Below are 14,152 nucleotides of genomic sequence, written 5' to 3' on the forward strand. Positions count from 1 at the left end.
AGAAAGTTGATGGAAAATGAGGATTATGAGAGAGCTGTGCTCGTGTTTAAGCAACTTCTGCACCAAAGTAAGCTGCTCTTTCAGTTCCACGTTTCCACACACTTCTTGAGCACCTTAAAATGTTAAAAATTGTTATTTACTCAATGTATTTGAGAGACAGAGAGATGGACAGAGAGAGAGAGGAGAGCTCCTATATTCTAGTTCACTCCCCAAGTGCCCACAACGGCCAGGGCTGGGCCAGGCCAAAGCCAGAAGCCAGGAGCTCATCAACCCAAATCTTCTGGGTGGAAGGCAGGGGCCCAACTACTTGAGCCATCCCTGCTGCCTCCGGGCAGTTCATTAGCAGGAAGCTGGAACCGAGAGCGGAGCTGGGACTCACACCGGCCACTCCAGTATGGACCGGAGGCATCCCGACGTGTGCTAAGCACTAGGCCAAACACATAGTTACAGTGTGCGACACATTATTCTACACACTTTAAAGGTATCACGCTCTCACTCCTCACTTAACAGGTGAGAACAGTGAATCACAAAGAACTTAATTTCACAAGGAAATTAATTTGCCCATGATCACACAAACAGTATTTTGTGGATCAAGGCTGAAAGTAGACCTCAGCTTTTGCTCCCTTAGCCACTGTACCATCCCACTTTTGAGTAAGGGGCTCTAAAATGTGAAAAGATTCGGCGTTCAAAGAGAGTCTTAAGTTGGTGGCATGGGTGGGGTCTGGCTTCTTCCCTCATCTCCTGCCATTCAGTCATTTCATTGGTTTTCCGAAGCCCTGCAGTCACATGAGGGAACACTTAAGGCTTGGAACGTGGGCCAAAAGCTTGCCTTGTGCTAGGAACCTCATCAAACGTCTTGTGATCAAAAAGACCCAGACTCTGCCAGTGTGAGACTTGGAGACTTCTCCACTCCCCGTGAACTTGAGACGTTAATACTGCTTTGGCAGTATTTTAAACCCTTAGTCAGAAGCGTATGCCCAGACTCTAGTCTGAGTGTTGAGCTCACATCAAATTATTCTGAGCCGTGTTGTTTCTGAACACGTGGAAGCATTTTTAGTTCCTAGGTGAAGGGATCCAGGCCTTGTCAAGACAACTAAGGTTCATTTCACATGCTGTTTTGCTCTCTGAAAATCTCCCAAGATTTTAGATATGAGTTCTAAAGATAGGACCAATTCTGTGGGGATATTTATAATTTTTTTAAAGATTTATTTATTTGAAAGAGTTCCAGAGAGAGAAGGAAAGGCAAATAGAAAGAGAGCTTCCATCCACTGCTTCACTCCCCAGATGGCCGCAATGACCAGGGCAAAGCCCCGGAGCCAGGTCTTCCAGGCCTTCCATGTGGGTGGCAGGGGCCCAAACATCTGGGCCATCTTCCGTGGCTTTTCTAGACCATTAACAGGGAGCTGGCTCAGAAGTGGAGCTGCCAGGTCTCGAACTGGGGCCCATTTGGGATGCCGGTGTCTTTACCCACTCCACCACAGCGCCGGCCCCATATTTCTGATTTCTTAAAGTAAACACAGTTAGTCCTCAGCCTCTTGACCTTGCACTAAAACAGACTGTCAACGTGTTCCCCTTCCCACCCTGGCTCCTGCTTCCATATATTTTGTTTGTGCACACACACAACACGCAGGTCCTTGTATGCGCCATAGATATTCAGGCATAGCAGTCTCAGCCATTTCTTTACTTTTTTAAAATTGCTTATTGTCATGTGGGCACAAGTTTAAATCTGATACTAGCCGTGAAGCTAACCAGTGCAGTGTTGTCTGAAAGACAATAGTGAGAATTAGAAGAGGGAAAGCTGTCACCGGACACGGCTTACATGGAGGTAGTTAGCATTTTGAAATTAGTAGTTAGCATCTTTGAAATTATTCCCACAGACGTTATGATAACCATGAACTCGTAGTCATTTGCAGTGATAAAAAAAAAAAAAACTTTATTTTTCTGGCCAGCTAACTGCTTTGCAGTTGTAATCCTCTTGCTAATCTCAAATCTCTTGAGCGGCTGCAGAGTTAGGGGCTGGGCGCGTGACCAGGGAGTCAGGTGCTTGTCTGAATCCCAGCTCCACCAAATAATACCTGTGTGAGTGACCTCAGGCAAGTTACTTACCCACTTGGCCTCAGTTTCCCTAATTGTAAGCAAACCGATGGTAACAGGAGTGCTGTGAGGATTAAGCACGATCACTCATGAAAGGACTCAGAAGCGTATCTGCGCAAAGAGCCCAGGAGTGTTACCTGGGGTGGGCACTTGGCACATCAGTTAAGATGCCACTGGGGATGCCCACATCCCGTGTCATTGTCTGGGTCTGGCTCCTGCTTGTGCTTCCGATGCAGCTTCCAGATAAAGCACACCCTGGGGAGCAGCCGGTGAGGGCTGACACTCAGGTCCCTGCCCCTCCTGTGGGACACCCAGGTTGAGTTTCCGGACTCCCGGCTTTGGTCTGACCCAGGCCTGGCTGTTGTGGGCATTTGGGGAGTGAACCAGTGAATGGAAGATTCTCATTCTCTCTCTCTCTCTCTCTCTCTCTTTTAATGAAATGAAAGTAAGTTTAAAAATATCTGTAATATTATTATTCGTGCCAATCCCTGGGCTGGGCAAGCATGGTGAAGCTTCCAGCCGTGCCAGGCTTTGGCTGTGACCCGGCTCCGCCCAGAACGCCCCTGGTGGCTGATGCGCATGCTCTCCTTGACGGGTCCCCCGCAGACTTCATCCTCATGGCCCAGGACATCCACATGTATGCGGCCAGGGTGCAGTGGGGCCTGGCCATGTGCTTCCTGTCCTATTTCGGCACCCTGGCCGTGGAGTTCCGGCACTACCGCTACGAGATCGTGTGCTCCGAGGCCCAGGAGAACTTCCTGAGCTTCTCGGAGAGCCTGTCGGAGGCTTCGGAGTACCAGACCGACCAAGTGTGAGCCCGGCCGAGCTGCCTTGCCGAGGACAGGGGTGTGACGGTGACGGGGCCCGGGAGGACACCCTCACAGGACTGGATGCAGAACCTTATACACACACGTACACACACGTGCACACACATGCACACACCTGCCAAACGAGCTTTTCAGGGCAAGTTCTCTTCTTTCAAAGAAGTAGCCCAAGCCCTAAGGTATTGAAATCCACACTGTTAACACTGAAAAAATATATGCACGACCGAGCCGGGAGCCAGAAGCTTGTGCATGATCACCTGTCTCTCCCTCCCCCCGTGTCCCCTGCTCTGCCCATCCTCTTCACGTGTTTCAGACATCCTGAGCGCCCTGCCGTCAAGTAGGGCGTGAGTAACACTCGCGAGCGGCGAATGACTGACTCCCGCCCTAGGCTGCCTTTCGTTCCCCGGGGCCTGGAGCTAGCGCGCAAGGAAGTTCTGGGTTTGGCAGGAATACTCTTGAGTGGCTCATCGCGCGTCATCTAGTTGGATGGATGCTCAGTGGAGATAACGGGACGGTAACTCCATGTAGTGGCTCGAAGGCGTGGCCTGGACTTTCCCTCGAGTGCTCCCTTCATCACTGTTCCATGGTCAGCCGTGTGGCCCCAGTGGCAGGAAATGCCACCGACTCGGAGAGGGAAGTCCGCTGTTGTGAACTGGACTTGATTCACTGGGACTGAGAGAAAAAAACATCTCCAAATGTGAATATTTGTTGGGACGTGGTCAGCTTGGCCTGGTGCAAAATGGGAGTGGCAAGACGGGGGTGTGGTTTTTGCTTCCGCGGTTTGCCATGTACAGTTTCTGTTTTCTGTGTCACGGCGTACCTTTTTTCGTTTGTTTAAGTCACTGTCATGAGTCTCCTTAGGCCCCGTGGACAGAGATGCAGACCCAAGTGCAAGTTCACTTTGGGCTCAGCCATGCTGAAAGAGGCAAAGAAAAAGGTCGCCTGCCCACTTAACTTTGCTGCTTTTATGTTTGAGGCTTAGAAGAATCCACAGAAAAGTGGCAACAAAATATGAATATGTAGACGTAATAAGAAGTAAGAACTCATGCTGGATGCTTGCAAGAAATAGGAGTGCTTTAGGGCACTTGCTCTACAATTGAGGACTTGCCGCAAGTCCAGATGAGGGGAGACTTCCTTCATAGGTGTCTCTCGCCCACATTTAATATTTTTGCACGTTAAGGGCTTTTCAAACTTGGAATCTGTAGAAGTCAATTAAAAGGTGGCCCTCCCGAAGACCACACTGCAGCCCAATACATAGTTTGCACCTGCTAAGCACTCAACTCAGACTGCGAGTGCTCTTCATAGAGTCAAACTCCAAATCCCCAGTGCGCTGGCGTGGGCCCAGGTCAAAGCCCTCCATGATCACATCTCGTTTTAAGAAATCTCCAAACGGACTTATTAAGGCCTTGGATTTCACGGCCCATCGTGGGAAAGATGTTGTCATTTAACACACCCCATGCCAGCTGCTTGCCGAGGAGCTCACTGTTTGCATCTCTGTGTCCATCCCCACCTCCTAGTGCAGTGCCCGGCACATACTAGGTGCTCAGTAAACAGCTGGTGACTAGAACCCGTGATAGCTTACAAGTGGGTCAGAGGATCAGAGAGACTCAACAAGGGGTGAGAGAGAGAAGACGGAAATGGCTGCTTCCTGGGGGGGCGTGAATGGAGGTCGGGATGGGGGAGGGGCGGTGAGGGGTCCTGGAAAGTGTAAATAGGATGTGAGAAGAACCAAGCAGAGAGTATTCGACGAAGAAGGCATCTTCCTGTAGATAGACCCAGGGGACATTTTAATCATTTTGAACTACTCCTTTTGGGTTTCCTTTTTTTTTTAATTTTATATTTTAAAAATTGTATCGAAGAACAAAGATTTGTGAGGTTTCTCTTACTCTGCACAATCCGAAGTGAACAGCTTTCGGTGATGCACCTGCACACTCTCTGAAGAGCGTATCTGGTAGCCTAGTTAGCACAATCAAGCAGTGACGGACGTGACTCGCTGGGACCTGGCCACTAAATAAACTTCTTTTATGCAGAGCTCTGATTCGTCCGTTACCCTGCCTACCCCGCCGTTGTTGCTCTAACGTTGAAGCCTACGTGCTCTCGGCCAGGTGTGCTGAAAATGAATGTCGGGGCTACACTGGCAGGCAGGGCATTTGCCAGCACAGCGGCCAGTTCTCGGAGTCTGGACACCAGCCATGTGCCTACAATCCGAGTGTGACGTACCGCACCTGGATTGAACTGCCCTCACTTGGGATGCCAGTTGTGCCTGCGGTCCACAGGTTAAACCTTCACTCCGTGTAGGCTGGCTGCAAAGTCTGGGGGAGGAGGGGTCCCGTGCCCCCCTCCCCACTTCAGGTTCTATAGTTTGCCAGGGCAGCTTGGAGAACTCGGGACACTAGCCTTCCGTCTGCCGGTTTATTATAAAGGCTGCAGCTCAGGAACAGCCACATGGAAGAGATGCACAGGGCAAGGAGGGGAGGTGGGTGGCGCCTCCAGGCCCGTGGAGCCCACACACAGGCTTCCAGCACCGCCGGGCGTCCATCCACTGGACACACTCCACGTCTCCTGCCCTGGAGGCGACAGAGCTCCACGCGTGACTTTTCCCTTCCCCTGGGGACTTGTCACTCAGTCTTTCTGCTGACCAGCCCCATCCCGAGGCTATCTGAGGGTCCCCTGTCTAACACCTTATTAGCCTAGAGTCGGGCTTGTGATGAGTGGCAAGAGACCCCTGCTGGGAGAGGCCAAGGGTTTCGGGAGTTCTGGATCAGCATGGGGACAGGTCCAGTGTACTTTGTGCCACATACGGAAGTGAAGAATAGGACACACGACCTCCTCAGGGTTAAGAACCACAGCATCCACACTGGGGCCCACGAGCAGGGAGGGCCCAGTGAAGGCGACAAGGAGGACCAAGTCTGAAATGTACTCAGGTACATCTTGGGTCGTCCAACTAAGCCTCTTGAAGAAGAAACACCACTCAAGTGGTTAGGAAAGCGAGAATTTAAAAATAATGTGTATATGTTACAGACGTAAGCGTTTTAAATTTCATGGATGACTGGCACTGGGTTAGAGTTATTATGTGTTAGGTTCTCTTTATCCCTCGCGTGGGAAAGCCAGATTTTCCTGTCCTGAAATCTGTGATCTCTTGGTTATAATTACAGACTAAATATCACAGTTGACTTCATTTTTGTCCTTAAGGCTCTATGGTAGGACCAGCTGAGTTTTGCCATTCCAAGGGAAAACAGCATTTCTTTGTCACTCTCACTGACTGTCCAGGATCAGCCAGGGGTCCATGGCAGTGACCCGACCCTGGCTGACAGCGAGGCTTCCTCTCAACACCTGCTGGCACAGCCGCTCACTGGCCTGTACAGCTTCTGCCAGGAGGCGGCAACATCACCGAGCTTACGTGTCACCCCCTGGGGCACAGCACACGGCTATGTCGGAGGGTGGCGTGCCTACCACGTGCCCAGAGTGGGAGATGCAGCGTGTGTGAGCAGCCACAGTGACCCCCACAGGAGTCCGAGATCTGCTACTCCCTCCAAGTCAGAGTGCTGAGGGCCCATCGGAGAACCCGCCGTAATGCAGAAACGGAGGAGGGGCTCCCTGTGGGTGGCACATTTCCATCCGCAGTGTGCCTCATCCTCACTGTCCACTTGGTTTTCTTGGCTGCGTCGCGTTCTCCCTGACATCCTAACACAGGGGCACACCTTGCCTCAGCCCCCGCAATTCTTGTCTGCACACCCTGGCTTGGTGACCTCATCGAGTGTTCTAGTTTTAAATACCGGGGCAGGTGTTGGGCACAGGGGTTACGATCCGGCTTGGGACACCTGGCTGCCTAACCCAGTGCCTGAGTCTTTGAGTCCCAGCTCAGCTGTCATGTCAGTTGCAGCTCCCTGCCAAGGTGCCCCCCGGGAGGCAGGAGGTTGGGTCCATAGATTGGGTTCCCAGCTGTCAACTTTGGTCTGGCCCAGCCCAGCTGTTGCAGGCAGGACCAGCAGATGGGAGATTTCCCTGTCTCCCTCTCTTTCTCTGCCTCTCAAATAAATACATGCTGGCATCTGCTGACTTTTCCCGGGTTCTCCAGTCCAGGCCTCTATCCTAAATGTCAGACCTGTCTATTCAACTACCTTCAGGACATCTCCATTCGAAAGGCATCTTGGAGTTAACATCTATCTGATCTGAACCCTTCAGACTCACCCACCCCCATCCCTGCAGTCTTCCCATCTAAGTTAAGGTCAACTCATCTTTCCTTCGCTCAGACTGATGAACGTATCTCTTCTCCCCCTTAAACCCCACTCCTAGATCCCGCGCTGTGGCTGCAGTAGGCTAAGCTTCCGCCTGCAGCACCAGCAGCCCATGTGGGCGCCGGTTCGTGTCCCAGCTCCTCCTCTTCTGATCCAGCTCTCTGCTATGGCCTGGGAAAGCAGCAGAAGATGGGTCAAGTGCTTGGGTCCCTGCACCCATGTGGGTGGACCCAGACCCGGAAGCAGCTCCTGGCTCCTGATCAGTTCAGCTTTGGCCATTGTGGCCATCTGAGGAGTGAACCAGAGGATGGAAGACCCCACTCTGTCTCTTTTTCTCTGCCTGTAACTGTTACCTTTCAAATAAATAGGTAAAATCTTTAAAAAAGCTAAAACAAAAACCCACGCCTATCAGCATGTCCTATCTGCTCCACTTGAAAGTTCATTAGAATTTACCTACTGCCCCCACCTGGTCCAGGCCAGTAATACTGCACCCGGGTTTTACAGTAACCTACAAAAACCGTCTTTGCCTCATTATTTGCTGCCTTTAGCCTGTCCTCAATACAGCAGTCAAAATCATCTTACTAAAAGCCAAATTGGGAGAAAACGTTTGCATTAAAATTTAAGATACAACTGGGTTCACCTGTTATTCTGTATCAAAGTGAATGGGTTCAAATCTGTGCTCTGTTCTCAATTCCAGCTTCCTGCTGATGCACACCCTGGGAGGCAGCAGGTGATGGCTCAAGTGCTTGGGTCCCTGCCACCCACGTGGGAGGCCCAGATGGGAGTTCCAGGCTCCTGGCTTCAGCCTGGCCCAGCTCTGTGTCTTGCAGGCATGTAGGGAGTGAGCCAGTAGATGGGAGATCTCCCTCTCTGCGCCTCAAATAATTTCTAGAAGGGAGGTTGGGGGGTTGGTCCTGTGGCATAGCAGGTTACCTATGTCTCTAGTGTGAGCCTCACATATGAGCGCTGGTTTGAGTCCCGGCTGCTTCCAACCCAGCTCCCTGCTAATGCTCCTGGGAAAGCAAAGGAAGATGGCTTAAGCTCTTGGGCCCCTGCACCCACATGGGACACCCAGACGAAGCTCCTGGCTCCTGGCTCTGGCCTTGAACAACCCCAGCTGTTGCAGCCATTTGGGAGTGAACCGGTGGATGGCAGATCTCTCTCCCTCTGCCTCTCCTTCTCTGCAACTCTTTCAAAAAACAAACGACAAAAACAACCTACACTGGGTCCCCATTACTCCTCCACTTAAAACCCTCTAATGAGGGGCCTATGCTGTGGTGTAGTAGACTAAGCCTCTACCTACAGTGCCGGCATCCTATGTGGGTGCTGGTTCATACTCCAGCTGCTCCTCTTCTGATCCAGCTCTCTGCTGTGGCCTGAGAAAGCAGTGGAAGATGGCCCAAGTCCTTGGGCCCCTGCACTCGCATCAGAGACCCAGAGGAAGCTCCTGGTTCCTGGCTTCAGATCGGCTCGGCTCCAGCTGTTGTGAACCTTTCCATCTCCCCTTGTCTCTGTAACTCTCTCTCAAATAAATCTTAAAAAACAAAAACAAAAACCCTCTAGTGACGGCCTCTGTGGTCAGACTGAAAACCTTGTAAGGATGCCCTCCAAGGCCCAACAAGAGTGCCTTCATGTCTTCCCTTCTCTCTCTTCCTCCTCATGCTCCTCCAGTGGCCTCCAGGATGTGGCCCTTGCTGTCCCCCACCCCCACCCCCACCCCAGCCCATCCCCTCGCCCCGCCATCTCCCCCAGATGTTTCAACCTCTCCTTCTGCTACTCATTGTAATATTCTCGCGAGGCCCTTGACCTGCCCAGAGTTCCACCTCCTGAGCCCAGGGTCACGTGACCAGCTACAATGCTCACACACACAGCACTGACACATTTTACTGTACCTCAGACCATCTGACTCTCTGTAGCCCTAACACACAAATTCCCTGCAGGCAAGGGTTTTTGTGGGCCAGACATCTGGCACCGACAACACTGCCAGGCACTTGGTTAATGCACGCACTCAAATCTCCCTGAAATAAATGGCTGGGGCTGCCCACCCCTGGCCACTGTTTTGGGGTGTTTTTGGGAGGAGGGTGGGAGGAGGGGAGATTTCGTGTGTTCCATATGAGCTGTGGTGTTGAAGGCATTCAGGGAACCACGCTAATGTGGACAGACGTCCAAGGACATGAGTGGCCTCCTGCTTGTCCAAGCCAGTGGCTTCCTGTGTCTCCTAGAGGATGTTCTAGATATAAAAAGGGGCTTTCTTATAGAGATTAACTTATTTACATGAAAAGCAGTGTGACTGAGGGAGAGGGAGAAGTGAGAGTGGGGGAGAGAGTAGGAGAGAGAGACTATGAATCTTTTTTAATCTTTAGTCACACTTGAAGGTGTTTACTGAATGTTCACATCTATCTATCATGCATGTCATTAATTTACTGAGATTATTTTCTTTTTTACTTTTTTTTTAAAAAGATTTATTTATCTGAGAGGCAGAGTTAAAGAGGCAGAGGCAGAGAGAGAGAGAGAGAGAGATCTTCCATCCACTGGTTCACTCCCCAGATGGCCACAATACCTGGAACTGAGCCAGTCCGAGCCAGGAGCTTCTTCCGGGTCTCACCCATGGGTGCAGGGGCCCAAGCACTTGGGCCATCTTCTACTGCTTTCCCAGGCCATAGCACAGAGCTGGATCGGAAGTGGGGTAGCCAGGACTCAAAACAGGATACCCATATGGGATGCTGGCACTGCAGGTGGTGGCTTTATCTGCTACACCACAGCCTTGGCCCCGAGACTGTGAATCTCCCATTGGCCAGTTTACTCTCCAAATGGCCACAAAGCCAGGTCCGAGCCAGGCTGAAGACAGGACCCAAGAACACATGGGTGCAAGGGCCCAAGCACTTGGGCCATCTTCCATTGCCTGTCCAGGCACATTAGCAGGGAGCTGGATCAGAAGCGGAACAGCCTGGGACTAGAACAAGCACTCCGGTATGGGATACCTGCATTGCAAGTGGCAGCTTAGCTCACTGCGCCACAACCCTGGCCTGCAAAAGGGCATTTCTCCTGCTGTCTGCAGCACCCAGGGCAGGCCAAATGCCCTCGTCCTGAATGGGACCTGAAGTATCCTTATGCAAATTGTGTCTGTACCTGATTTCTCTCATGCATCTTCAAAATAAGGTACTGAGGAAAACTTCATCTATTTCATGTTTTTAAGAAGCTGAGCTAATCCAGTAGGTCAGGCTCAAACGTTTAATTTTAATTTAATTTTAAAGTCATCAAAAACTCTCCACATCAATGCCATACACATCATTAAGCCTTTGATGGCTTAATGGCCCTTTGCTAGCACAGAACTTGGAAGTACAACGCCTAGTATTAGCGTCTTCTCCGGTGCTGTAGGTTTTTATTCTGTTGGTGATGGTAGACTGGGGCTTCAAGCACGGCTTGTTAGGAGGGGGCAGATGAGAACGCAGTCGAGATGCACCCTGAGAGACACAGGTGCGACATGCCAGACACAGGTGCAACATGCCACCTGTGGGAGGAGAGGGGAGGGAAGGGTCCAGGGTATGCTGACCTTTCAAGCCTGGGAGGGGGCAGATGTGTGCAAAATCTGGGAAGCAAAGAGAAGCCACGGTTAGGAAGGACAGAGAGGGAGGGGCAACCCCATGTTGCTCACTGCATGCTCCAGCCCCGAGCTTTCAAAAGCCTCGTGGGGTGCAAAGGGCTCCTGACGCCTGTCCCCTGCTAGGTGACACCTGAGGCACTTGGTGGCTGCCCCCAGTCACTACAGCACAGGTAAACCAACCACAAAATGTCGCGGCCGAAAACCACCATGTATTATGCACGTAGACCCAGTGGGTCAGGGAACAGCCGCCCAGGTGAACGTAGGCACCCTCACAGCACTGCCGCTGGGGGCCCCGGAGGAAGTGTCCGGCCCGCAAGCCCGCCTGCAGCTGTCCCCACCAAGCCTGGGAGGGCACAAGGCGTCACCCTCTGTGCTCCTGTGTGAGTTGCAGCAGCCCTAAGCCCTGGGCAGGACTCAAGGGAAGAAAGGCAAGGAGGAGGAGTGTTGGAGTTGCAATGTGAACAGTGACAATGGAGGCCTTAAGGGACCCGAAACATCGACCCTGCCAAAAACCCAACAAACTGGCAAAAAATGGCCAGAACTAGTTGAGAACTGTAAGACCCGGGCAGAGGTGTGCAGCACGCAGAATCCTTCATCAAGACTAAGCAGCTGGGGCCTGGCGTCGTGGCTCACTTGGTTAATCCTCCGCCTGCGGTGCTGGCATCCCATGTGGGGCTCCAGGTTCTAGTCCCAGTTGCTCCTCTTCCAGTCCAGCTCTCTGCTGTGGCCCGAGAAGGCAGTGGAACACGACCCAAGTGCTTGGGCCCTGCACCTGCATGGGAGACCAGGAGGAAGCACCTGGCTCCTGGCTTCGGATCGGCGCAGCGCGCCGGCTGTGGCAGCCATTTCTGGGGCGAACCAACGGAAGAAAGACCTTCCTCTCTGTCTCTCTCTCTCTGTCTAACTCTGCCTGCCAAATAAATAAATAAAAATCTTAAAAAAAAAAAAAAAGACAAAGCAGCTGAATCGTAGTGAAAGCAGGGAGCTGGGTGCAGGTTGATGGCGCCTGGCCCCACCCCTCCTGCCCCCGCTGAGAGACAGTGGGGGAGCAGTGCACCAGGCCCAGACACGGAGAACTGGAGGACGGCGCCTGCCTGGGCCTCTGACAAGCACTGCAGACCGAGGGCCTCACCACACCTGTTTCTCGGTCCTGGAGTCTGGCGGTTTCCATGGGGAGGCCTCTTCCTGGCCTGAGGGTGCTGCCTTCTTGCTGTGCCCTCGGGGGTCAGAGGGCTCCTGTGCCGCTGCCTCCTCTTACAAGGCCACTGAGCCTGGGGGACCAGGCCCCTTCTCACGTGGCCTCACTTAACCTTCACTGCCTCCTACGGCCCTGGCTTTCCCTTTTTTTTTTTTTTTTTTTTTTTTTATTTGACAGGTAGAGTTAGTGATAGAGACAGAAAGGTCTTCCTTCTGTTGGTTCACCCCCCAAATGGCCGCTACGGCCGGAGCTATGCTGATCCGAAGGCAGGAGCCAGGTGCTTTTCCTGGTCTCCCATGGGGTGCAGGGCCCAAGCACTTGGGCCATCCTCCACTGCACTCCCGGGCCACAGCAGAGAGCTGGCCTGGAAGAGGGACAACCGGGACAGAATCCGGCGCCCCGACCGGGACTAGAACCCGGTGTGCCGGCGCCACAGGCGGAGGATTAGCCTAGTGAGCCGCGGCGCCGGCCACTCTGCCTTTCAAGTAGATGAAAATCAACATTCTTTTAAAAATTTCCCAAAATAAACCAAGAAAATATAAAACATAAAGAGGGAAAGATTTCCCAGACTCCCTTTCATGCAGAGTTCTGGGTTACAATTAGATTCTGAAGAAATGCACCAGCATGAAGTCGACACACAGGAACAGGACAGGGCAACCTCCTGTTGCAACTGCTATCGGCAAGGAGGCTCAAAGGCACTGCATGACTGCATCGGGCCGCCCAGCGTCTGGCCAGTGCTGAGTGGAAGCAGCCGTGGCCGTGGTGGCAGGCTTCCTGACCTCACACGGTGGGGTGTCCGTCACCTCCACAGTCCACCTGTAATTCCTGACCACTCTTCTAGTCTGCCCGCTGACTTTGTAAATATCTTACTCCTGGGTGCGTGCGTGCGTGTGTGTGTGTGTGTGTTAAATTCAAGAGGCAGAGAAAGATCTCTCATCCACTGGTTCAATCTCCAAGTGCCCACCACGGCCAGGGCTGGGCCTGGGGCTGAAGCCGGGAGCCAGGAACCCAACCCAGGTCTCCCATGTGGGTGGCAGAAACACATGTACTTGAGCCGTGATGTGCTGCCTACCAGGGTGTGCAACGGCAGGAAGGCAGAGCCAGGCATCAAACCCAGGTACTGATGTCTTAACTGCTAGGCCAAACGCCCGCCTAGGACTCCTGGTTTTAAATCTGACCACAGTAACTCATGTGGTTTCTACCTTCGCACTCAACCCCGACAGACCTAACTGTTCTCCCTCATCCCCTCTTGCTTGCTTGCTTGTTGCCTATAATCCATTCTGTTCCCAATGGAGAATCCCTTCAGTCACTCCTGTTACCTCCTGCTCAAAACTCCCATCATACTCAGAGTGCAACTGAAAACCCTTCACCGGGCTGCCAGCCCACTCTGATCTGCATTCCACCCAAATCTCTGATGGCCTCCGGTCACTGGCCTCTCAATTCCTGGGACAGGCTGAGCTTGGCCCCAGATCTTGGCCACACTGTCTACCTACGTGGGAGGGTCTTCCATCTGTCTTTCAGATGAGATGTCACCTTTTGAGCATCCCCCACTCCCTACCCCATAAAAAGTCCCCCCTATTTCCTCTTTGCAGCACCTGCTGATATCTAGCTTCTCATTCTCTCTCCTCCGAGCATGCCTGTACCATGGTGCAGGGAGGAACTCAGCCCTTTATAGCACACTGGAGCACACCATAGATGCTTACCGAATATTTGGAAGAATAAACTTGGGTAAAATTTGTATGGAGGGTGAATTTTACTTCTGTTACAGCTACTCCAAGTATGTTTGCAAGAACTACAGTTTATTCTTAAATGTTAGGTTGAGGATAAAACCATTTTGTGAACTGGGCACAGGTGATACGACAACAAAATGTTTGGGCACATATCACGTTCAGCTTTCCACTCTGACACGAAGGAAGAAAATCTGAAAACATTCCTGGTAGCTTTGGGATCCGCAAGGAGGGAAGGCCTACACTTCCGGGAATGGAGAGGCCTACTTCCGGGGAAGAAAGTCCTTGTCAAGGTTCCCGCAGGTGCCTAAAGGTCAACCAATGAGGATCAGGCCCGCCTCCACCTTTAACCCCCATGCCCTGAATCTATAAAAGGAGCTCTCCCAATCTCTGATGCGCGACTTCCCAGTCCCTGCTCTGTTGCTCTGTTGGGACCGGGGAACCTCGCCTGGGAGCGGAACCCCAAT

The 14,152-nt window shown here is 52.2% G+C and overlaps 1 protein-coding gene across 8 annotated transcripts in view; it reads left to right on the forward strand.

The window, feature by feature from the left end:
* Positions 1–4,949, forward strand: part of TMEM150C (transmembrane protein 150C) — an 83,187-nt gene extending 78,238 nt beyond the window's left edge. For all 8 annotated transcript variants that reach the window (XM_051819636.2, XM_070047973.1, XM_051819635.2 and 5 more), the window contains one exon: positions 2,701–4,949. In XM_051819636.2, the coding sequence (XP_051675596.1) occupies positions 2,701–2,909 (209 nt within the window). In that variant the 3' untranslated portion in view covers positions 2,910–4,949. The remainder of the gene's footprint in view (positions 1–2,700) is intronic.
* The last annotated feature ends 9,203 nt before the right edge of the window (positions 4,950–14,152 follow it).

The sequence above is a fragment of the Oryctolagus cuniculus genome, chromosome 8 (genome assembly GCF_964237555.1).
Source record: "Oryctolagus cuniculus chromosome 8, mOryCun1.1, whole genome shotgun sequence".
Lineage (NCBI taxonomy): Eukaryota > Metazoa > Chordata > Mammalia > Lagomorpha > Leporidae > Oryctolagus > Oryctolagus cuniculus.